The sequence below is a fragment of the Notechis scutatus genome, chromosome 7, assembly GCF_049901735.1.
Source record: "Notechis scutatus isolate UNSWTSFEM ecotype Mainland chromosome 7, rNotScu1.2, whole genome shotgun sequence".
Lineage (NCBI taxonomy): Eukaryota > Metazoa > Chordata > Lepidosauria > Squamata > Elapidae > Notechis > Notechis scutatus.
The window spans coordinates 26,031,257-26,053,783 of record NC_142015.1 but is presented as its reverse complement, the minus strand read 5'-3'; the positions used below and the strand labels follow the sequence as shown (position 1 = coordinate 26,053,783).

Here is a 22,527-nt window from a genome sequence, read left to right as displayed (position 1 = left end):
TGCAACCCAAGAACCTTTGCTCCCACACCACAAATCAGAAATGTAGTCAAAGGCGGCCTGATTTTTGGCTAAAGTCAACACTGTTTATTTCTGCAGACCATTTAAATCAACTCATGCCAGTGTTCTGTATGTATAAAAATATGATTTTTCATAGAAATAACTTCAATGGCTTTGCTTCTCATAGCAACAATTATTTCCAAAAATACTTTTTATATCCCTGTACACAAAGAACGAAAAAAAAAAAAGGCCCAGCTTATTCTTCTACATTTTAGAACAGGGTCATTCAGTCCAGACGTTTTATGTTAGACCGTTGTGCGGGGAGACCAGGGGAGGAAAAACTGTGTTAAATACAAAACTGGCAGAAGGCTGAAGTGAGTATTTTCCAAAACTTGGTGAAGGGGAATTGGGGATGGCCAGCATCAGAGAACTGCTAGGTGTTAGGTTCAACAAATCTGCTCAGTATATTTTTGATGAGTAAAGGCATACTTAGCAAAATCTCTTTGTTTTGTTAATCTCAAGGCTTCCCCCATATTTCAGTCTCTCTTGCAGAACTGCAGTTGTCTGGGGAGGTAGGAGACAGGTGTGATTTGGGCTCTTTCCTGGGAATGTTCTTTTGTGAGTCCTCCTTCCACAGCTACTTAACTGGCATTAGAAAGCCATGAATAGTTTTACCAAAAACAAACAAAATCCCACCCTTAACATGGCTCTTAATTAGGCACCGTACACAAAGATAGATCCTCTCTTGTTGCTCATCCTATTAATGGCTACAAGAAGCCGAGGGCTCGCTGCATTTTCTCTGGAATTTCTGGCAGCAAGAGATAATTTAAGAAGAGGACACAGCCAGCCGAAATGAGATCTAGTCCCCCAACGGCACGTGAATGGATAGGATGACCTGCATTCTTCCAGGTATGGAGAGGCGCTTCTTCACAAGGTGACAACTTAGTCAACCCTGAGGCTGCAGTGGGGTCTGGGTTTATTCTGAGCCAGCCTTTGCCCCCTTACCTCTACAGTTGAGGACACGGTTCAAAGTGGAGAGCGAGGCCTGCCTACCTGCTTGGGGAACACCACCTCCCCTCTCTCCCTCGTGCTTTTAATTGCAACCCATCTGCAAGTCTTGGGCAATTAAAAATAAAAATTAAACTCCAGGTGATTTTTGTCAAAAGGCAAAGGGGGGGACTAAACCACCCAGTGTTCCGGTTGCCTTTGAGAGTAGAAATTAGAAAATGGAAGGTCCATCCCGATGGGGAACAAAAGGGACTGTCCAGCTAGAATCCAAGCCAGGCCAAAGGAATCCAAGCCTTTTGTTTTCCTCTCTGGTCCAAGGGAAACTCGCACCGCCCCCTGCCCCTGCCAGCGGAACCAAATCCAAGTTTGTTCCGAGCAGAGCTGGGCCTTTGGGGGGAGGTGGGGAGAGGAAGCGCTGTCCTGGAGCCGGGTTCTAATCCTCCTCTGAGCTGTCCTCGGAGTTCTCGTCAGCTGCTACTTTCCAGTTCTTCCTCTTGCTGCGCTTCTCCGGCGCTCTGTCTCCGGCTCTTTCGGACAGGGACGCCTGGCGTTTCCGCCTCTTCCTGGCTGGCTCCTCTGAGTCACTGTCCCCAGAGCGGCTGGAGAGGCAGCTGCTGGCTTTGCTGGAGCCGCTGCCTGGATCTGAGGACGAGGCGGGAGGCCCCTCGGGGGCCCTCTTGTCCTTCTTGTGGCGCTTCTTCTTGCCTCTTGGGGGCTCCCCCTCCGAGCCCTCGGACTCCTGGGAAGATGCCGCCCCCGCCTCGCGTTTCTTCTTCTTCTTCTTCTTGTGAGATTTCTTTTTCTGCTTCTTCTTGTGCGACTTCTTGGCCTTCTTCCTTTTGTGCAGCTTCGCGGAGCTTGGCTTGCCCGACTGGGATTTTCTTTTGCCGTTCACGGAGTTTTGTTCTCGGTCGGGTTCCCGGTCACTGCAAAACACAACCAGTGTGATGACCCGGGGCGTGACACAAAAATAACCAAGTCACAAAAATAGAATAAAGTCCCTTTAATGCCTCCAACTTGGCCCCAATGTCCAATTATCCTCGGCTGGAAATCAAACTCTTAAAGAAAACAGTTTACGGAGGGAGTAAATGCAGTCTGCACCCAAAGTAAAGTTAATTCGAAATAAAAACCCCAACACAAACCACACTGAAGGAATTACTACAGCAGCCAAGGATGATTAATTGCAGACTTCTACCAGATAACACAGCAACCATGGTTGGGAGGAAGTCAAAACACAGATAAGCTCTGATAAGAATAATACACGCTTTGCTTCCAGCACTGGGCCATGCGCAGTTTGTCCTTAAGTCCTCACAGCTACAGTTCATGAAGGGGATCAGGGCCCCTTCCTCCCCCGTAAACCATGCCACTCACGTTTCTCCCTTATCCTCTCCGCCCTGCATGCCCTAGGATGAAGAGAGGGTGGGCCTGGGCCTTCCTCTGAATGCCCATCTGGCCTGTGCCCTTCCCCAGTTTCCTCCATAACCACCAGAGCCACACTCCCACTCCCTGTCAGCTGTTCCATCTCTCCCTCAGAGTCAGACTCCAACGGGCATGACAACCAGGATGGGTTTCACTTCTGGGATCCTTCTCTGAAAAGGTTAAAAAAAAAAACTGGCCAAAAGCAACAATTGTGTTGTTGTTTTTTAAAAAAACTTTCCTAATATTTTAGTGGAGCCAGGACTGCAAATGCTTAAGCTCGATTAACATTTCATGGTGACATTTCTTTCAGTTCATTTTTTCAAAACTGGGGACCCTATTGGATGAAATGATGTGAAGTAAACTTTGACAAGCCATTTGTGGTGCATTTTTTAAGCTATCCTAGTAATCAAAGAGACGGTTCAGAGACGGCTTTGCCTAGATAAGAAAATGTCCATGAACTCACATGCTGCTCTATGCAGAAATTTAAATTAGTGAAAACCATAAACCAGAGTTTGGATCAATGGAACTAACGAATTTTCCTCCAGAGTGCAGTGGGGAAATTATATTTGGTATAGGAGCAAAACTTTTTGATGGAGGCAGAATGCATGAATCTAAAGCCTGGACTATTCTAATGTCCAAAGGAAACCATTTAGGATTTTGGTATTTTAAAGCTTTTACCTGTCTGTATCAAATTCCTCTGGATACAGCTCTTTGTAGCCACTGTGACCCCATCTGTAAAAAAAAAAAGGAATAAGCATGTGAACATTACACAGAGCCTCTTCATGCAGAAAAATCACTGGAAGAAAGGCCTGCTTTTTTTTTTTAGAATTCTTTATTGGCCAAGTGTGGTTGGATACACAAGGAATTTGTCTTGGTGCAAATGCTCTCAGTGTACAAAAAAGAAAAGATACATTCGTCAAGAATCATCAGGTACAACACTTAATGATACCCATGGAGTTTTTAATTGCAAACCTCCCACTTATGGGACAGTAGTACCTGTCAGGCATGTTAGCTTCGCATTCGTAGAGCTTCTTGTTCCAATAGCGGGCGTGTCGAAGGTCATCTTCAAGGGTTACTGCCATAACTGGCATGTTCCTTGTCCTCCAGGAGGCCTGCTGGCTGTCCTCATCAAAGCCATCGCTACGCATCCTGCTGCTGCAGAGACCAAGGGAGATGGGCTGGTGAGCTTTGTGGGGAAAGCTGCTCCAGCCAGAGGAGTCGTAAACAAGATCCACCACACTGACCTCCCCAGCCCCCCAGTGATCCGGCAGACTATCCAGCTGCATAAACCAAGGGACCAGTTTCACCACTTTGGCTGAACTAAAAACCTTCTCCCTAAACTTTGGCATTCTTCCCTTAAGGCAGGACTGCCACCTTTTGACCCACTCTACTGTTGTGGCTCTACTGTTTTCTAAAAGGTACCGTCTTTAGGAAAAGAGGAGTTCTGCCCTTCCCCTGTTTCACTAAGGCTTGAGGGCTGAAATGGCCGGACTCGCTTCTGTTTTCGGGGACAAAGCAAGCAGGCAAATTAGCTTGAACCGCAAGGCAGGGCCAAGAAGTGGAAAGCCTTGGAAGAGCTGCATGCAACGGAATTTCAATTGTTAATGCATGCCGATTAGTATACATTCAAAGTGGCAATAAACCTATTCTGAGCCTTCAGCCTCTCACAAAGGGAAGCAAACGCAGAGAAGACCCAAGCAAGAAGAGGGTGCAGGCAGGCCTTGCCAGCTGTTTGGGAGTAATGGGGCTTTGTTGAAATCCCACCTGGAGCTGTTCAGAAGAGTCCTCTCCTGTTTGCCCCAGTGTATCTCTTGGCTCTGCTTCTCCATCTCGCGTATTTTCCACATTTCAGACTCTTCCTGAATCTGAGACAGGCAACAAAATGAATAAGTAAATAAATAAAGCCACTGGGGGAAAGGTGGAAAGCCAGGCTGCTCTGCGTACAGGACCCCTGGGGAGGAAACCGGCCCCTTACCTTGTTGTGGGCGTCTGTGTGGCGAATGACATTCCGCAAAAGGACTTTTCCCAAAGGGACGCGGGACATCGTTTCCACACCAACCAGGCGGCAAAAAAAATGCCCTGGAAGGAAGGAAAGTGGGAGGTGAGGGAGGAAGGAGAGAAGAGGAGAGGAGGTAGGAGAGGGGAAGGGAAGGAAGCAAGGAAAAGATAAGGAAGGGAGGAAAGGAGGGAGGAGGAAAGGAAGGTGTGCATAAGCGCACCAACGTGCCTACCGTCCCTGTCCTATTGTTTTATTTTTCTTATACGTACCCATTTCACGTATTCATAACTATGTATATACTTATACCTATTATCTTGTAAGCGATTGACGGATCAAAATAAATAAAATAAATAATAAATAAAATAAATAAAGGACAGGGAAGAAGGACAGGAAGCCAGGAAAAGAAGGGAAAGGAGAGGAAGGAAGGAAAGGAGGAAGAGAAGAAAGGAAGGAATGGGGAGAGGAAAGGAAGAAAGGGAGGAAAGGAAGGACAGGAAGCCAGGAAAAGAAGGGGGAAGGAAGGAAGGAAGAGGGAGAGAGGAAAGAGGAATGGGGAAGAAGGAAAGGAAGAAAGGAGGGAAGAAGGGAGAAGGGAAAGGAAGGAATGGAGAAGAGGAAGAAGGCCAGGAAAAAGGAAGGGGAAGGGCAGAAGGAAGGAAAAAGGAGAGAAGAAAGGAAGGAATGGGGAAGAGGAAGGAGAGGAAAGGAGGGAGGAGGAAAGGAAGGACGGGAAGAAAGGAAAAGAAGGGGAAAGGACGGAAAAGGAAAAAGAAGAGAAAAAGGGAGGAAAGAAAGCAACACAAAGGAAGGGAAAGAAAGGCAGGCAGGCGAGGGAGGCCCCTTCTCGGCCACCCTCCGGAAGGCGGGCAGGCCCAGCCCGGTTTGGCGCCCCGATCCCCGGCCAGCCTGGCGGGCCGCCGCCGCGCGACGGAGCCGGACTTGGGGGCTTCGGCTCTGACCTACCTCGCAGGGTTGGCGGGCGGGACACCCGAGGGGGACGGGGGCCGCCTCTCCGGCCCCGCCTGGCAGCCGCCGCCGCCACTTCCCTCGCCCTCCGCGCCGGACCCGGGACGGGAGCCCGCCTGGCCTGGCCTCACTCCGCCACCGTGGCTAGCCCGGAACCCGCGAGCGCGGCCCAGCGAGCGAGCCGGCCGGCGGAAGGCCACGGAGCCACTTCCGGCAGGGCCGCTTCCGGGGTTGCCATGACGACTGGCGGCCGCCTGGCAACGGCGGCCAAGGGGCGGGGTTTAATCGTGTCGCCCTAACCCGGGCGCCCCGCCGGTAATGTGGGGTTCGTCGCACCTGCCGCACCTTCGGCTGGGGATGATGGGGTTGGAAGTCCCCCCCCGCTCGTGGGCCTTCGCTTCCAGGGCCGAGACCCTGGGAGGGCAACCCCACCCTGCTGGGGCGAGGGCATGGAGGGTCCTCCGTGTGGGTCTCACGTCCCCTTGGCCTCCCAGGGGCCGCCAGAGAAAAGGGCTCCAAAGAGCCCATCCAGTCGGGGCTTCTTTCCGTTTCCGCCTTTCCTTTTTCAACAGGCGGCCCGCGGGCGCATCCCTGCCAGGAGGGGGCAGGGGCTGCACAAAGCCCTGGCAAGTGGGGGGCACCAGACCTGGAGCCCCGAATGATGCTCAAGGGAAGCCTTTCAAAGCTCCGGGTCACCTTGGCACCTTTAAGAGGGCTGGACCTCAATGCCCAGAACCCCCAGCCAGCTCTGTTGGAAGTTCTCCCCTCTTCAAGGTGCCAAGACTGAAAAGCATTGCCCCCCAAAAAAACATTGTCCCATTGCACCTTGGCTGGATGGGAAAGAGGGCAGCCCCTCAGCAGAAACCCTCCATCGCTGCCCCTTTGGAGGCAGATCGAGTGGATTCTGCTGTCTCTGACTGGCCTCGATCACTTTTTCCATCATGGTTGCATCAATGGTGGCGTTTGTGTTTTATTTCATGACATTCTTACTACCGGTAGTACCACGTATAGTAGAGGCCGAGGGAAAAATGAAGCTGCCATTTCTGTACAATCCAGCTGGGTTTTTAACTCGACTAGGCAGCTTGCCAGAACAACACAACCTGACTAGCCAAACTCATTCGTGCCCACCCAGTGATGTTAGGAGCTAATGAAGAAAGCCTTTCTAGGTTCGAACTTCTGAAAAGTTTTTCTCTTTATCCAATTAAGGTTTAATACCAGCAAGAGTGGTCCTGCAGCATCACCGAAGACCTTCGGATTGAAATAGTTTCACTTGTCTGGGACGGCAGAAGCATCTTTTGCCATTAAGGAACAGCCATGGAAGCTCTGTGCAGCTCCGAGGAGATGCTGACCAAAGCAACTCAGCTGTGGACGATGCTGGATGACATGGCCGAGAACAACCCTAAAAGTTATTGCCACTTCATGCAACAGCAACTAAAGGAAGCAAAGCAGCATTATGCTCCCCCGGAGCCATGTCTGTGCCTGAAGACCTGCATTTTGGTATGACAACATTCAGGAGAGCAACAGCAAAGAAACATAAAGAGCCAAATACTGTTTCTCCTCTTAGCGGAATGCCAACCCTTCCTTTGACTTGTCCCAAAGGTGCTTATTCAAGAGGCAAATTGATTTTCTGGGGTTTTTAAAAAAAGACATTTAGCTTCTCATCCAAGAAACTTCTTCAGCTCTGACTAGATCAGAGGTCTCTACACTTGGCAACTTTAAGACTTGTGGACTTCAACTCCCAGAATTCTCCAGCCAGCTTTGATGGCTGGAGAATTCTGGGAGTTGAAGTCCACAAGTAAATTGCCAAGTTTGAGGACCCCTGGACGATGGAGGGGAATGGAAGGATTTATATTCCTTGCAGACAGCTGGTCATTTGCATCCTTTTAGATCTTTCCCTTCTCCACCATCCAGTCAGAGCTGAAGAATCTTCTTGGATGAGAAGCGAAACATCTTCAAAGAAACACCAGAAAGTCCAGTTGCCTCCTGAAAAAGCACTTTTGGGACAACTGTGACCTGGAGGACTGAGAATTTCCATAGACTTCTTTTGACTTGAAAATAATACAGAGGGTGTACATTTGATAAGTGGTCTCTTTGTTTGCATCAGGCATTGATAAGACAGTGAAAATATTCCAGATGCACCATCATCTTTTCAGTCAAAAAGAGCAGTAAGAGACATTGCTTGAAGTGAAGATCCGATTGTTAATTAAATGAACGTGTCTCTTTTAATAAATCATGTAATGTTTTTAAGGTTATTTTATTTTGTTTTGTGCTTTCCTCATAGGAACCTACCAAAACCTGCCTGTTCATAAATCTGTGCAGTTGGAGTAGGATCCCAGCTCCCAAGTCACCCTCGGAGCCAATTCTGTTGAGCGCTGGCAAAATGGAGACGCTATCAGATAATTCAGGTAATCTCCATTACAAAATCTCAGGTAACCTGAGCCCACTGCAGTAACTTCTACAAGATGATTGGAGGAATTATATTGCTTTGTCCCTTCAAAAGACATATTGGGCATGGATAGCAATAGGATATCAGGAATGAAACATACATGATTCAGCTGGTCGAGTGGTAAACTCAAGCCAGGATACATTTGAGGGCAGAATAAACTGTGTTTGCTTTTCTTGCAGAGATCTGCAGCATCCTTGACGTGGCCTACAATCCATCCGTTCTTGAGCGAGTCAAGGATAGCCCACCGGAGAAGGATCTGTTGATCCGCATGTTACTCAAGTACGCCGAGGAGCATTTCAACGTCACTTTGTCCCAATCCTGGAGTGTGGCAAAATTTAAATTGAAAGGAAGCCTTGAAAGGATGAGGGAGAGCCTGAGAAGAGAACAGCCCCCCTTGACTGTGTCCCAGAGGAATCCCAACAAAGGTAAGTAGCCTTCAAGTCGGGGAGGAAGGCTTATCCCGCCCATTTTATGTATTTTAAAGGGAACCGTCTGAGGATTTTATCCCCTGAAGAAGAAGGACATGGGCCCCCACTGTAGGAATAGGCTGCTTCCTAGAGGTATTTTGCACCAGCTTTTCATAAGGCACTGAAAAACATCCTTTTTAAACTGCCTGACAATTGATAATATTGGGAAATATTTTTATTTCCTGAATTTGTTTCTAGTTATCTCCTTATGAGAGGGTGGTATTGAAATGTAAAAAAATACAAACATCTATAAAAATATATATAAAACATTGCCACTTGGCAAGTATTATTTGAAGAGTTGTCCTCTTTATTTGAAATAGATGGGAATGGCTTTCTCTACAGACACGCATTGAAAAGCGTGCCTGTACACCATACAGAAGTGTGTTGCATTCCAATATACGATTAACTGCACAATTATAGCAGCTAAGATTTCTCTCATCAGTTAATTTTAGTGGACTGTAAGTACATCACTGCAAACAGTGGAAATGGGAGAAGAGGCAGGAGCCCTGGTGGCACAGTGGTTAGAAGGCAGTATTGCAGGCTAACTCTACCCACAGCCAGGGGTTCAGTCCTCAGTGGCTCAAGATTGACTCAGCCTTCCATCCTTCCAAAGTCGGTAAAATGAAGACCCAGATTGTTAGGGGAGAGGGGGGCAAGGGGCTGACTGTGTAAACTGCTTAGAGAGGGCTGTGAAGCATTGTAAAGCAGTATATACGTCTAAGTGCCTTTTCCTTCCTTCCTTCCTTCCTTTCCTTCCTTCCTTCCTGTTAGAATGCAGTATTACAGGCTAATTCTGCTGACTGCCAGCAGTTTAATTCTCGTTGACTCAGCCTTCCATCCTTCCAAGGTTGGTGAAATGAGGACCCAGATTGTTGGGGACAACAGGCTGACTCTGTAAACTGCTCAGAGAGGGCGTGAAACACTGTGAAGTGATATACTAAGTGCCATTGCAATTTAACTGATGCTTTTGTTCTGTAGCAATGCACTCCACTTACTTGTCTAAACTCTTCTGTCTGAAAATCTTCTTGGCAAGGAGTGACCCTCAACCAGCTGAGAAGCCTCAGGGCCGAAGACAGCAGTGGCCTTATTCTACCACCAGCAAAGAACCCCGCAGCTTCCAAAAAGCGTCTAATTGAAGAGATTTCCACTACAAACAAGCCAGAGGGGCTTAAGCCTGCCTACCAAATGACCACCAAGAAAGATGCAGATGATAAACCCTTAGAAGTGGAGCTGAAGATTGAATTGCCAGGTGTTTGCGGTGTGTCCGAGTGTAATTTGAGCGTGTCTAAGGTGAGGGGCAGCTACAAATGGCGTATTATTTGCTCCCTTCTCCCCCGCTTTTGCCAGGCAGATTCCTGTGAATCTCAGGTGCCTCCCTGCATCTTCTTTTCAGGATGATGTCTTGGTTGAGTGCCTTGAAAAATACAGACTGCGGGTGGATCTTCCAGCGTCTGTGGATGAAGAAGCAACATCAGCCACTTTTTATAAGAAGGAAGGCGTCTTGCACATCAGAATGCCTGTGTACCAGGGGAAATGACATTAGCTGATGCGGCGTGGGAATATACTCTCCCGTTCTCTTGATTCACTTCCTCTCCTTTCCAGCCCTTCCCATTCAGCCTTTTGCACAGGTTAGTAACAAGTGTGTTGGTTACATGCCTGCTTTTTATTTCTCTTGAGGTTTAAGGCTAAAATTCTTGCTGCCCTTTGGAGATGCAAAAACCCAGGATAAAATGCACCCCTAAATACACGCTTTAACATTTGAGGGTTGTTCTGAAGGCATAGTTTCTACTGTAAAAGATTAACAAATAAATGAACTCTGTTATCTTGTTTCCTCCATTAACCAAAACAATAAAGGGGAAAAAAAACTATGGTTCTCAATCATTGCTGGATTTAAATTATTTTTAACAGTTCTGAGAACTTCCTGTAGTCTTAGAGCTCAGCTTATTTTCTTGGAGAATCAGGGGAAATAAATACTGTATGGGTGGGACACTTTTGAATCCAAAGCCAACTTGTTCTTTTAAGCCTCCCGCATTGTTTTGCCATTTTAACATGAACACAACCTTCAGAGAATGCTTAAAGAAAGAAGTGGTATCTGCAGATGTGGACAAAACATTCAAGATTACATCTGCAACCGTGTGTTTAGAGTTGTGTTCAAATAAAAATGGGCCTAACTTTGATCTGGTTACGGCTGCCATATTGACTTTTGCTTTACTCCGAGGACACAAGGACACGATTTCTTAGCAAAAGGTTTGTTCAAGTGCTGAATATTGCAAAGGAAGTCTTTCCTACCTTTTGGTTCACTTGGATTTTAAAAAAGAACCACTAAAAATATTCAAAATGACTCCAGAGTTAACAGCAAAGGCCTTCCAGGCTTGAGCTGCGAAGAAGTGTCACCCCACTTTATTCATTTTTTGCTCATCAAATAATTACATTCAATGTCTACGCTCAGCTAAGCAAAAAAAAACTAGCAGTCGGGAGAAGGAATAGCAGTCCAAAGAACATCAAACTTTTAATGCCAATCTGTAACCAAATTAAGATGTTTTAAAGCACTTTTCTTACCACAGGTTGAATTACAACCAAACTCCACAAATTGGTTCTCAGGAAAAAAAATATTTAATTGCATGTATATATATATTTGTAGTGGATTCAGTAGCGCAAATTGACAAGAGACAATATTGAATGAAGTGGTGACGTACAACTTAACACAGGGGTATATCGGTCTACTCAGCTGCTCGGGCCTCACCACTTAGCCATTACATGATCCACCTTTTAAAATGAGCTTTTCCCTCGGCAAGCAAGCGAGGCATTTCCCATGAGAGCCTCTGTATACCTAGGGCACCATTAAAACTGTGGCTGGGCTCCGTTTTGAAGAAATCTCATTTCCAGCAAAGATGTTTACAAATTTATGACTTGTGACATTCTGTTTCTCTTGAGCCTGGGGTGTGTGAGGGGGGGAACGAGACAAGAAAGCCAAGCTGTTCTAGATTAGCAGTCAGATCCTGCAAAGGTTGGTTCTGGATTTCTTGGGACGCTTAAGTGGTTATGCCTAATTATTCTACTGATTTCTGTGGAATTCAAGCACAACTAATCCACATCTGGTTGGGCCGCTTGATCACAAGGCATCAGGAGTTTTTTTCCCCCTTCTTTTCATACGATTAGCGCCGTGCAAAAGTTCTCGTTTCAGTTACTCCGAGGTCAGCGTCCCATTTCAAACTCAAGACTGCTGGAGGCAGTTGCAATACGGGCTGATTTTGGGCATTTCTGGAGTGCTTCATGCTTAAAGACAGCCCATTTTGCTGGGGAAACAGCAGCTTCCCGTGTGGGGTGGGACATTTCACAAAACTGCACCCTCAAACGTGGTAGGAAGGAAAGTCCCCTCCCACACACACACATTCCTGCATTAAATGGCAGAACTGCGGCCTCACATTCCTTTCGGTAAGACATTAGCCCCCGCCTGCCCAGCCTAGATCATTAAGAGGGGGAGGAAGGAACCTATGGTGGAGCCTGTAAGGACTCCTATCTTTAACTGGTCCAGTTCCACCAGTTCCCTTGACAACTGAGTAAAAGAGCTTTTACTGACCTGAACAGGAAGCAAAACAACACATGCTTGAATTACGGAAACTCACAAAAGGCAAAATCATCAGAAGGGTTTCAAAGGGCTGTTCAGTTTAGCTGCTCTGACTTGAGAGCATTCATTTTCTCTTGCAGCCTGCAAAAAGGATTCCCTGTTGCTAGAAAGGCTGATTACAGTTGGATTTTGCAAAATTGAAATGTCAGCTGCTCTGTTCTATTCCAAGTAATAGCATCTTCTCTGTTTTTTTTCCCCCCTGCAGTATTTAAAACACAGGTGGAAGGTTAATTCCTTTTTCTGCTGAAAATTTAAATTGTCCCAAATCTACGGTTCACTTCCCCCCCCCCCCCCTTATTTCGTCTTAAAATCCCTGGTTTTATGGGAAATGAAGGCTGAGGCAGGTAGCTGGTGGGGAGGGGGAGGGGGAGGCTGTGATACCCTGCACCGTTGTGATCAGAAGCATTACAACACATGATTATTTTCCACAACTGGGGGAAAGTTTGCAAATCCATCCACTGAATACGATATAGCGTAGCTGTACTTGGCTTCGGAAGGCCACCTGCAGAACCTTTAAATCTCTCTTAACTGGTCATTCAAAAATCACCAGCCGCTGTTTATAGATAGACTTTTTTAAAAAAATAAAAGAAGGAAACATTTTTTTTTTCTTTAAAAGTCTAACCCTTCGATATATAAATAGCTTCTTTAGAATGAAGCGATTAGGTCGCCAAAGTCCTTGAGAAATTATAGCAGCATCGTGGCCGGTTTTTCCAGGAACTTCTTGAACTCTGCGAGCCACTGGGCCCCCACGGCCCCATCCACTACACGGTGGTCACAGCTGAGCGTCACAGACATGACACTGGCCACATCGAACCTGTGGGGAAGGGGGGAGGGGAAATGCTACCTTTAGTATTTTCTCGTAGCCAAAATAAGAAATAGCAATAGCCCTTACACTTATATATACCGCTTCACATTGCTTCACAGCCCTCTCTAAGCAGTTTACAGAGCCAGCCTCTTGCCCCCCAACAACCTGGGTCTTCATTTTACCCACCTCAGAAAACTGGAAGGCTGAGTGAATCTTTAGGAGGGAGGGAGGGAGGAAGGAATAGAAATCCAACCAGTAAAGAAGGAAGGAGAGAGAGAGGGAAAAGAGAGAGAGAGGGAAAGGAAAGGAAAGGAAAGGAAGGAAAGGAAGGAAGGAAAGGAAAGAAAGAAAGAAAGAAAGAAAGAAAGAAAGAAAGAAAGAGAGAGAAGAGAGAGAGAGAGAGAGAGAGAGAGAGAGAGAGAGAGAGAGAGAGAAGAGAAAAGAAATAGCAATAGCCCTTAGACTTATATACCGCTTCACAGTGCTTTTACAACCCTCTCTAAGTGGTTTACAGAATCAGCCTCTTGCCCCCAACAATCTGGGTCCTCATTTTACCCACCTCAGAAGGATGGAAGGCTGAGTCAACCTTGAGCCTTGTGGGATTTGAACTGCCAAACTGCAGGCAGCTGACAGTCAGTAGAAGTAGCTTTCAGTTCTGCACTCTAACCACTGCACCACCATGGCTCTCTATAAGCCACTTTTCATCAGATGCTGATTTTCCCACTGAAACTCTTTTTTTTAAAGAAAAAAAAAACATTTACCCTTTTTCATTGTCTGCTGGCACCAGCCTCTTCTCAGAGCCACCAACCGCCAAGATACAAGCCTGCGGTGGATTGATTATAGCCGAAAAGTTCTTAATGCCATACATTCCTAAATTGGAGACGGTGAAGGTTCCTCCCTGCAAAGAGACAGACACACCCCTTAAGGCTGTGGCGCAAATCACGGGCGTTGTGAACTAGGAAAGGCAAAAGGCGTCGTAACCAGGTCTACAAAACATCTCCTTTGAACCACCCAAAGGCAGAGGTAGTCCAGGGAAGGGGCCTCACCTGGAACTCCTGGGGCCGAAGCTTGCCTTCCCGCGCTTTGCTGGCTAACGTCACGACATCTTGGTTAATGGAGGCCAACCCCTTGGTGTGTGCATTAAACACAATTGGCGTTATAAGCCCTGCTGGCGTACTGACCGCCACGCTTACATCAACTACGTGATTTCTGAAAGACAGAAAATGGGTCCCCGTTGGGGATAGAATCCGCAACCACCCACAAAACCAGAGGGCAAGATGCTGCTTGAAATTCCAGTGGTCTAACTGGCCTTCTAGGAGGAGCCAAACCTTCACCCCTGCCTGGACCATCTGTCATACTTACTGCCTAATGACCGTTTCCAACCATGAAGAATTCGCTTCAGGCACCTTCAAACATGCCAGAGCTGAAGCTTTGATAATGAAGTCGTTGACTGAGAGCTTGGTATTCTGTGGCATCTCCTGGAGAGGAACAGCCAAGGGAAGAAATGCTGGTCAAATTGATCCGTGAGCAAAGTTACCAAAGAATTATTCTCTTCCCAACTGGAGAACCTTCATAAACAACCGACTTCAATTCCCAGGATTTTTCAGCACTGTCCCAGCTGGCTGGAGAATTCTGGGAACTGAAGTCCATGTATCAGGAAGGCATTTAATTCAAGAAAACCAACAGCCAGATGTGCGTGATCCCATTGCCATCAACACTACAACAGTTGTGCAGCCAGAATAACCCAGCTAAGGAACTGGGATTCCATCCACACCTTGCTCTTCCCATGCTTTCCAAACGGAACACGCATATTTTCCTCAAAGCCAAGTTCTAGAAAGAAATGCTTTTGCTTTACTTTAAAGCTCAGAGGTTTAATTTGATTTAATCACATTTAAATGTTACTTCCTTCTAATGGTACAATTTGTGTTTTCCTGTGGAATTAGCCCTGAACGAATTACAGTATCTCCCTTACATTCTCCACATCCTAGAAATGCAAACTTAAGGAAATATCCGCAGCTAACTGGAAGGATAGAGAGGCAGAACCACATAAACATCCAGTTTGCTGCATAAGCCACAATCGTTAAGTTACCTGATTCAGCTCTTTCCTCAGCACCAATATTTCTCCCATGTTGACATCAACCGAGAGATAATAGTGAGGTATCGTTTGCTTGGACTGCATCAAACGCTGGGCAATCACCTAAGAATAAAGAAAGCAGGATGCGCATAAGGCAGCAACATTACTTAAAAATGAAGTTAACTGCTTTAATGTAGACCAGACTAAAGCTGGGAGTTTTGGTGCACCATTGTTCAAATATCCAGAAAAGCAGATCCCCAACTATTAGTCACAATGTCCTCCAAATACTTGGTCCCTGATCTCAGCTTTGTCTAATCATTTCTAGCTAATTCTTACTCCAACTTTCTCTGTCCAGAGGGACATTTGAATGCAAATGTCCCCCATCAGCAACTCCAAAGGAAAGTTCCCATTTCTTTTTCTTTCTTTCTTTCTCTTTCTTTCTTTCTTTCTTTCTTTCTTTCTTTCTTTCTTTCTTTCTTTCTTTCTTTCTTTCTTTCTTTTTCTTTCTTTCTTTCTTTCTTTTCTTTCTTTCTTTTTTTTTTCTTTTCTTTTTCTTCTCTCATCTGTCTGTATCATCTCTTTTATATCTATCTTTTATATCTCTTTTACATCTATCTTTTATATCTATCATATCTACCTTTTATATCTATATTATAGCTGTCTATTTAATCTATCTTTTATATATCTTTTATAACTGTCTGTCTGTCTATCCTTACCTAATCTAACCTAACCTAAATCCTTGACCATTGTAAGATGGGTGGGCTTCAATTCACATCGTACAGAGGCCAAGGTTAAACCCTGTTCAATCTGTCTTTTTGCCTGTGGCATGCGATGCGCCAAGGGCTTTGACTTACCTTTCGAATATTACTAATGGGAATATCCGTGAAGACACCTGTGGGAGCAGCTGTGGGAGCAGCTGTGGGAGCTGGCACAGCCAGAGGGGCTGCTTCTGGCGGCCGGGCCTGTGGGAATACAAGCACGCCAATGAAGGAGCACCAAAAGGCCGGCTGGCGGAATGGAAGGAGAGCTTAGGATCTGTTTTACTCCCGGAGAGTTTTAAAGCTGCCGCCAAGCCCCCTCCCTGCTGTTGATTTTCTCAACTCGACAAGATGCTTCTGACTCTTCCCTTTGCTTCATCCGGTCCCTACAGGCCAGGCCTGTGGCTTAAAAGGAAAGCTTTCAGCCGAAGAAACTCAGTACAGTTGAAAAGGAAGAAGAAACTGGGGAGATTTCGGGAAGGGGCAGCCAAAAAAGACACCATGGTGGCAATGACAGAGAAAAAGCCAACCGACCGTTGCCCTAGCCAGGTCTCGTCTTGCCGTTTGCAAACCTTCACGGGTTCCCACGCCTCCTCAAAGCAGGCTGAGTAGCCGAAATACAGGAAGCAAATCCTTGGCAGGTTTACTAGCGTTATTACTCTACCTGGTAGCCTTTGGAAAGCAAGGTGAAAAATGTATGCTTGCCTCGTGTTCCTAGGGAAGGTTCTCCAAAAAAAACCCATCAGCTTAAGGCAGCTTAATTCCATCTCCTCCCTTATAAGCTGATGTTTTTTTCTGGAGAACCTTCCCTAGGAATACGAGGCAAACGTACATTTTTGACGTTTCCTCCTAAATCAGATCCCGGCCTGGGTGATCCTCTGCGGAAAAGCTCCTGCTCCAACCTGGCTACTCACCGGGGCAACTTTAGATGGCACGAACAAGTCGATGTCCTTCTTGGTGATCCGCCCATCTGGCCCCGTACCTGATGAGACGTGCAAGGGAAAACAAAATCTCTCTTACCCCAAGAGGCAACCAAACCCTTTTTAGGGGGACGGCTGACGCGGCCTCGGAAAAGATGCCTCACCTTTCACCTGCAAGAGATCGATTCCTCTCTCTGTGGCCAGTTTCCGGGCCAGAGGGCTCGCTACTATCCTCCCTTTATGTGCAGGAGCCTGGACCGGAGAGGCCGCAGGTTGGGCTGAAACAGCCGCCGCCTTAAGAAATAAAAAGACAGCCAAGTTTGTAAGATAGACGGTTTTGGGAATTCTCCACCGTCCCACGTTTATTGACTCTGCTGGACATACACCTAGGATGTGGCATTAGTCCTCTTTAGTCCACAATATAGCCTGTTTCCCTGAAAATACGACCTACCCTGAAAGTGAGTCCTAGCTTGATTTTACACCTGCACCCAATATAAGCCCTAGCCCCCCCAAAATAAGACCTAATTAAGATCCCGCCCACTCCAGAGTGGACCGGAAAAAAATCAAACTAGGGTGGGGATCGGGTGGAGCTGCCCTACTCCTTACCTTTGGACAGTTGTAGCCAGGCCTGGCACACCCCAACACCTGCCATTTCTTCTGCAACTGGCAAGGCTGGCCAGGCTTTCGTGAAGGCTTCTGGAGCGGAGAACAAAACTCTGGATCGATCCAGAGCTCAGTTATGGGATGCAGAGGCCTTCAGGAAGGCCTTGCCAGCCGCAGAAACTTCCTGAAGGCCCCTGACAGCGGAAAGGAAGCCGGGGGCGATGTGCACAAGTGAGGTTAGTCAGTGGAGGACATCTCTGAAAATAAGACCTGGCACCTTTTTTTTGGGTGGCAAAATATATAAGACAGGGTCTTATTTTCAGGGCAACATGGTAACTAGTCTGGCAGGGCTGTATTCACACATAGTCTGAGCTCACGAGGGCTAGCGAAAGTCTGCTTGTGAAATGTATTCAGTCCAATCTCTCTCTCAGTCTCCCTGCCGCCCAACAGAAGCTTCAACCCCACCCTAATACAAATGTTTTCTTTAAACTGGCAAACATCCTTTTTATTAGGCAGTTTTTACAAAGAGAATTTCTTTTTTTAGGTAAAGAAGGTGTAGGAACAGTCCTGCACTTCCTCCGTAAATAGCATTTATGGGTATTGTGTTTTAATATATATATAAATAAATCTTTTATTAATAATAAATCTTTTATTATTATAAGCTGCCCAGAGTTACCTTGTGGTAAGATGGGTGACCAATAAATTTTAGGAAGGCAGGAAAGATAAAGAAGGAAGCTGAAAGGGAGGGAGGGAGGGAGGTCTAGAGGCCACGTCCAGCTAGGAAATTCTCTTTCCCGAGAGGAACGGGAGCTGAAATCTCTCTGGGCTCTGAGAAATCAGCGGGGCCTCCCCCACACTTTGCTTCCCCTGCCCAGGCCGCCTCCTGGAGGCACGTGACGTACGGGGCTTGGGGGCGGAGGCGGTGGGGACACCGGAGGCTTGATATCGGCGATCCCAGCATCCCTGTAGTCTGCGAAAGCAGGAATGTCGGACTCCTTCTCCACAATGATGCAGAGGGCGGTTCCCAAGGGGACATCTCTGGTACCTTCTGCTATCAAGATCTTCGCAAGGTAACCTTCTTCTTGCACTTCAAAGCCTTCAAAGGAGAGAGAAATAAGCAGCGTGGAAGGGAAAGGAGTGGCTTCAACCAAGCTTGGAGACGGAATAAGTCATCAGGCATTCCAACAAACAGAATCATTGGCGGGCCCTCCATTCAACTGGAAAATATGGAGGTGCCACCTGCAAGACAAACGAATCTGGAACTTATTTTATTTGGGGCAAATATCTAACCCTCCAAGGCTGTTGAGTAACGCTTCATATATTGTCCTGGCAGATTTTGTTGCGGAGGATGGAGAAATTCTCACCTATTGTGGCTTTGTCCGTCTCAATTTCTGCCAATAAATCTCCTTCGCTCAGCTTCTCGCCAACTTTCTTCTCCCACCTCTGAACAGTGCCCATGGTCATCGTAGGAGAGAGGGCAGGAAGAGCAATCTAGGAGAGGGAAAAAAGCAGCCCTGCACTGATATGCATTCCAAAATCCAGCACTACCGCTACTCAACATCTGCCATTCTCGCCTGTGTTAAAAAATAAATAAAGTAAAATGCACTGCGGGCATTTTAACTGGATAGCAAATTCCTCTGAAGGAGAGAGAGAGAGAGAGAGAGAGATGAGCATTATGCAAAGGAACTTTCTAATTATATAACCAGCGCATTTAAATTCTGAGTTTCAATTTCCACAGCCAGAATCGAAGTCACTCCAGAGATCCTGGAAGTCCCATCCGTGCCTGGACAATGGAACCGTTCACTCTGTTTCCACTAGGCCTTCAGATCCATCTAGGCAGCCCAGGTGATCTCTTGCTGCCTCAGCAAACGAGGCTCATGGCAGGCCGGTTATGGAGGTTCTGAAAAGGCTCCCAGCAGGCACAGAGACTGGAGGTGATGAGGGGGCCTGAAGCCAAAATGTGCCATAAGAAAAGTGGGTGAGGAAAGAATGCAAAGGCGGAGTGGGGCGTACCTGCATATGAGGAGGATAGGAGCTGCCTGGCGCTTGGCTGGATGGCTGAGCTGCTGGTTTGGGGGGAGCTGCTGGAGGAGGCGGAGGTGGCACTGAAGCCGGTGGGGCGGCAGCTGCTGAATCCAAAGTATAATCCTTGAAGGCGCCAATAAGTTCGGGCCTGAAAGGAAGGAAGGAATCTTTTAGCCACAATCAAGGGGTGGCTGTTCTCTAACCCTGCCACCAGCAACCCACTCAAGCCTGAAGATGGGACCCAAGACCACCTGAGATCCAGGAAATGTTTTCAGGTTGAAAAAAGAATATTAACTGAATAGGAAGATGGGCACCTTTAAAGGGAGGGAATGGTGGTGGGTTTTAAACTGGAATCCCCATCTAAACCAGGGATCCCCAAACTTGGCAACTTTAAGACTTGTGGACTTCAATTCCCAGAATTCTCCAGCCAGCATAGCATAGCATAACATAGCTGGTTGGAGAATTCTGGGAGTTGAAGTCCACAAGTCTTAAAGTTGCCATGGTTGGAGACCTCTGATCTAAACGAAGGAAGCGAGAGCTGTTGGGAACCTTCCCCGCCTGACTCACTTGTCCACGGTGATGCAGATGATGAATCCGATGGGAACATCCCGCGTTCCTTCGGGAACCAGGATCTTGGCCAGGTAGCATTCTTCCAGGCTCTCAAACCCCACAGTTGCTTTGTCCGTCTCTACCTTTAACACACACACACACACACACACAATTTCCCCTGAAATACGTTTCACAACTGCTGAACCAATCCTGGCCGAGTTCTACTTCCCATTTCAGCCACGAAGAGTAAGAAACAAGTGTCGGGCGAGTAAAAACGCAGGCTCTGCTCTGCCATGTTGCTCATCCAGAAAGGTGACAAGCGAGGACGAAATGCCCAGCCAGCCCAGCCGCCTGGCAGGGAAAGCACCCAGCTTCTGCCCTTTCCCAAATACCTCCGCAATCAGGTCTCCCTCGTTGATCTTCTCCCCCTCTTTCTTCTCCCAGCGCGCAATGGTCCCCATCTGCATGGTGGGGGAAAGGGCGGGCAAAGGCACCTGTGGGGGAAGAAGGGGTTAAGGGCCACAGAATGACAGAGCTTGGGAGGGGCCTTGGAGGTCTTCTAGTCCAACCCCCTGCTGAAGCGGGAAACCCTGTTCCATTTCAGACAAATGGCTGTCCAGCCTTTTCTTAAAAACCTCCAATGATGGGAAAGGGAAGGAAAGGAAAGGAAAGGGAAAAGGCAGGCAGGCAGGCAGGCAGGCAGGGAGGGAGGGAGGCAGAAGGAAGGAAGGAAGGATAACAGAATCACAGAGTTGGAAGGGACCTTGGAGTCCTAGTCCAACCCCAGCTCAAGCAGGAGATGCTATGCCTTTCCAGACTAATATTTTTCCAATCCCTTTTTAAAATCCTTTGGTGATAAGGAAGGAAGGAAGGAAGGAAGGAAGGGATAACAGACTTTTAAGGGACCTCGGAGGTCTTCTATCTAGACCAACCCCTGCTCAGGCAGGAAACCCTATATAATGTCAGACAAATGGTTGTCCAGTCTCTTCTCTGAAATCTTCCAGTGTTGGAGCATTCATGACTTCTGGTGGCAAGTAGTTCCCCTGGTTCATTGTCCTCACTCGTGTGAAATTCCTCCTTAGCTCCAGGTTGCTTCTCTCCTTGGTTAGTTCCCATTGCTTAGAGTGGGGGGGTGGGGTGTCTTCACACTTGGCAGCTGGAAGACTTGTGGCCTTCAACCACCCCCAGGATTCCTCCCCCAGCCCTGTTACCTGAGGGATCCTGGGAGTTGAAGTCCACGAGCCTTCAACTTGCCCCGTTTGGAGGCCCTGGGATGAGACCCCCCTCCTCCCCTTTCCAAGCTCAGAGACCACCAAGGACGCGCCCCCCGACTTCAGCCCCGAGCTGCCCATCTTCTCCTCTAGGGGCTCAGCCCCTTCTCCCCCCTGCAGGAGATCGCCAGGCCCCGAAGCAGCCACGCGAGGCCCCCCAAGGCCAGGGATGCTTTGGGGGCGGGGAGGGGGGATTTGGACCTGGGCCCCAAACCACCCGTGGGACACCCCCCGAGGGGAAGCCTGCACGAGAGCCCCCACCCACCCGGAGACGCCCCTGGGGGAATAAAGGGAGGGGGGCTGCACCCCTCACCTTTGGTGGGGCGGGAGGCTGCACCAGTGGCGGCGGGGGCGCCTGGGCGCCGGGGCGGGGGCGGCAGCAGCGGGCCGGGGTCCCTCCTCCCCTCTCCCCCCAGGAAGGGGCCCCGGCGGCGGCCCAGCATCCCCAGGCGCGGCCCCGGGCAGCCCCCTCCGCGCCCGCCCCCGGCAGCCGAGCCCCCGCGGGGCGCGCCGTGCCACGCCAGCAAGCGCCTGGCCAGCACCCGCCACATCCCGGGCCTCGAGGCGGCGACGGCGGCGGCGCGGCGTCCCGGTCCTGTCAGGCGGAGGGCGGCCGGGTGACCTCCCTTCTCCCCGCGGGCTGGCAGCAGCGTGCCGTGCGGCGCGGAAGGGGCGGGGCGCGACGGTGCCGCAAAAGGGCCGTCAAGCCGCGCGGAACGGGGCGGGGCTTCGGCCGGCGCGGCCTCACCCCAGGCGACCTTCCCCGGCCGCGCATGCGCTCTGCTGCCCAGAGTCCTCCGCGCGTTGACTGCTGCTGCTGCTGCAGGTGGAGCTGCCTTTGCTGCAGATCCGCCCCCCCCAAAAAAAAGGATGGGGTGGGCGCGGGTCGGAAGCGGGGGTGGACTTCATGTTAGGGGAGGGGGCTGGATGGGCAGGCCGGGCTCAGGTGCAGCCCTTTCCCCGCTTTGCACCGGACCCCGATGCGGATGCAAGCAAGGAGGGGCTCCCGTGCAAGAAATGGGAGCGGGGGTCCTCTTCGCACGGTGGGCTCTGCGCCCCCTTTCTCCCCCCAGAGCAGGCATCCTCTGCGTGCCCCCCCAAAAAATATCCCCCCCCTCAGCAATGCGCGGATCCTTTGGATCGGGGATCCCTTTGCTCCCCTTTGGATGGGCGGCGGTGCAAGCTGCAGGTTGGCAGGCAAGGAGCGAGTTTTGCGCGCACCTTGCACGGCTCTCTCGGAAGAGAAGCGCATTTTCAGAGTTTTTTCTAAGGAGCGGGGATGCAGGGAGGGAGTCCTCGCCTTAGGACCACAATTTAGCCCAAGATCGGTCGTTGAGCAAGGCATTGGTGAGTTTTTGCCCCGTTATACGACCTGCCTGCCAGCCGTCATTAAGCGAAATCGCTGCAGTCGTTAACCTAGTAACCCGGTCGTTGAGCAGATCTGCCTTCTCCAGAGTTTGCTGGTCAGGTGGTCGCAAAAAAAGGGATCGGATGATCCCTGGGACGCTGCAACCGTCATAAATAGGAGTCTGTTACCCAGAATCTGAATTTTGGTTATGCTGCTGCCAGTCGTGTGAAAAAAATGGTCATAA

At 48.7% G+C, this 22,527-nt stretch overlaps 3 protein-coding genes across 5 annotated transcripts; 1 reads left to right on the top strand and 2 right to left on the bottom strand.

Moving 5' to 3' along the window:
* Positions 1-61: 61 nt before the first annotated feature.
* Positions 62-5,562, bottom strand: NKAPD1 (NKAP domain containing 1). The gene is made up of 6 exons (XM_026680964.2): positions 5,387-5,562; positions 4,400-4,503; positions 4,189-4,289; positions 3,421-3,579; positions 3,103-3,156; positions 62-1,931 (listed from the first exon to the last, which is right to left on the bottom strand). The coding sequence occupies exons 2-6, from the start codon at positions 4,466-4,468 to the stop codon at positions 1,439-1,441; spliced, it is 876 nt and encodes a 291-aa protein (XP_026536749.2). The 5' UTR covers positions 4,469-4,503; positions 5,387-5,562; the 3' UTR covers positions 62-1,438.
* A 33-nt stretch (positions 5,563-5,595) lies between these two features.
* PIH1D2 (PIH1 domain containing 2) lies at positions 5,596-10,486 on the top strand. Of its 3 annotated transcripts, none has more exons than XM_026680953.2 (6): positions 5,596-5,709; positions 6,596-6,886; positions 7,671-7,794; positions 8,015-8,260; positions 9,336-9,592; positions 9,696-10,486. In XM_026680953.2, exons 2-6 carry the CDS (start codon positions 6,704-6,706, stop codon positions 9,837-9,839), a joined length of 954 nt encoding a protein of 317 aa, XP_026536738.2. In that variant the 5' UTR covers positions 5,596-5,709; positions 6,596-6,703; the 3' UTR covers positions 9,840-10,486. The 3 variants fall into 3 exon arrangements, with proteins under 3 accessions (XP_026536738.2, XP_087826329.1, XP_087826330.1); XM_087970203.1 differs by having other exon boundaries at positions 5,623-5,704; XM_087970204.1 differs by having other exon boundaries at positions 5,623-5,704; positions 9,339-9,592; positions 9,696-10,328.
* Positions 10,487-10,629: 143 nt separating this feature from the next.
* Positions 10,630-21,585, bottom strand: DLAT (dihydrolipoamide S-acetyltransferase). Its single transcript, XM_087970202.1, is given in 16 exon segments — positions 10,630-12,744; positions 13,497-13,633; positions 13,782-13,944; positions 14,098-14,213; positions 14,825-14,932; positions 15,664-15,771; positions 16,482-16,549; positions 16,652-16,781; positions 17,993-18,186; positions 18,455-18,581; positions 19,104-19,263; positions 19,683-19,807; positions 20,057-20,160; positions 21,250-21,326; positions 21,328-21,441; positions 21,443-21,585. Coding segments are annotated over 16 exon segments (1,905 nt in total). The 5' UTR covers positions 21,487-21,585; the 3' UTR covers positions 10,630-12,614.
* Between the last annotated feature and the right edge of the window lie 942 nt (positions 21,586-22,527).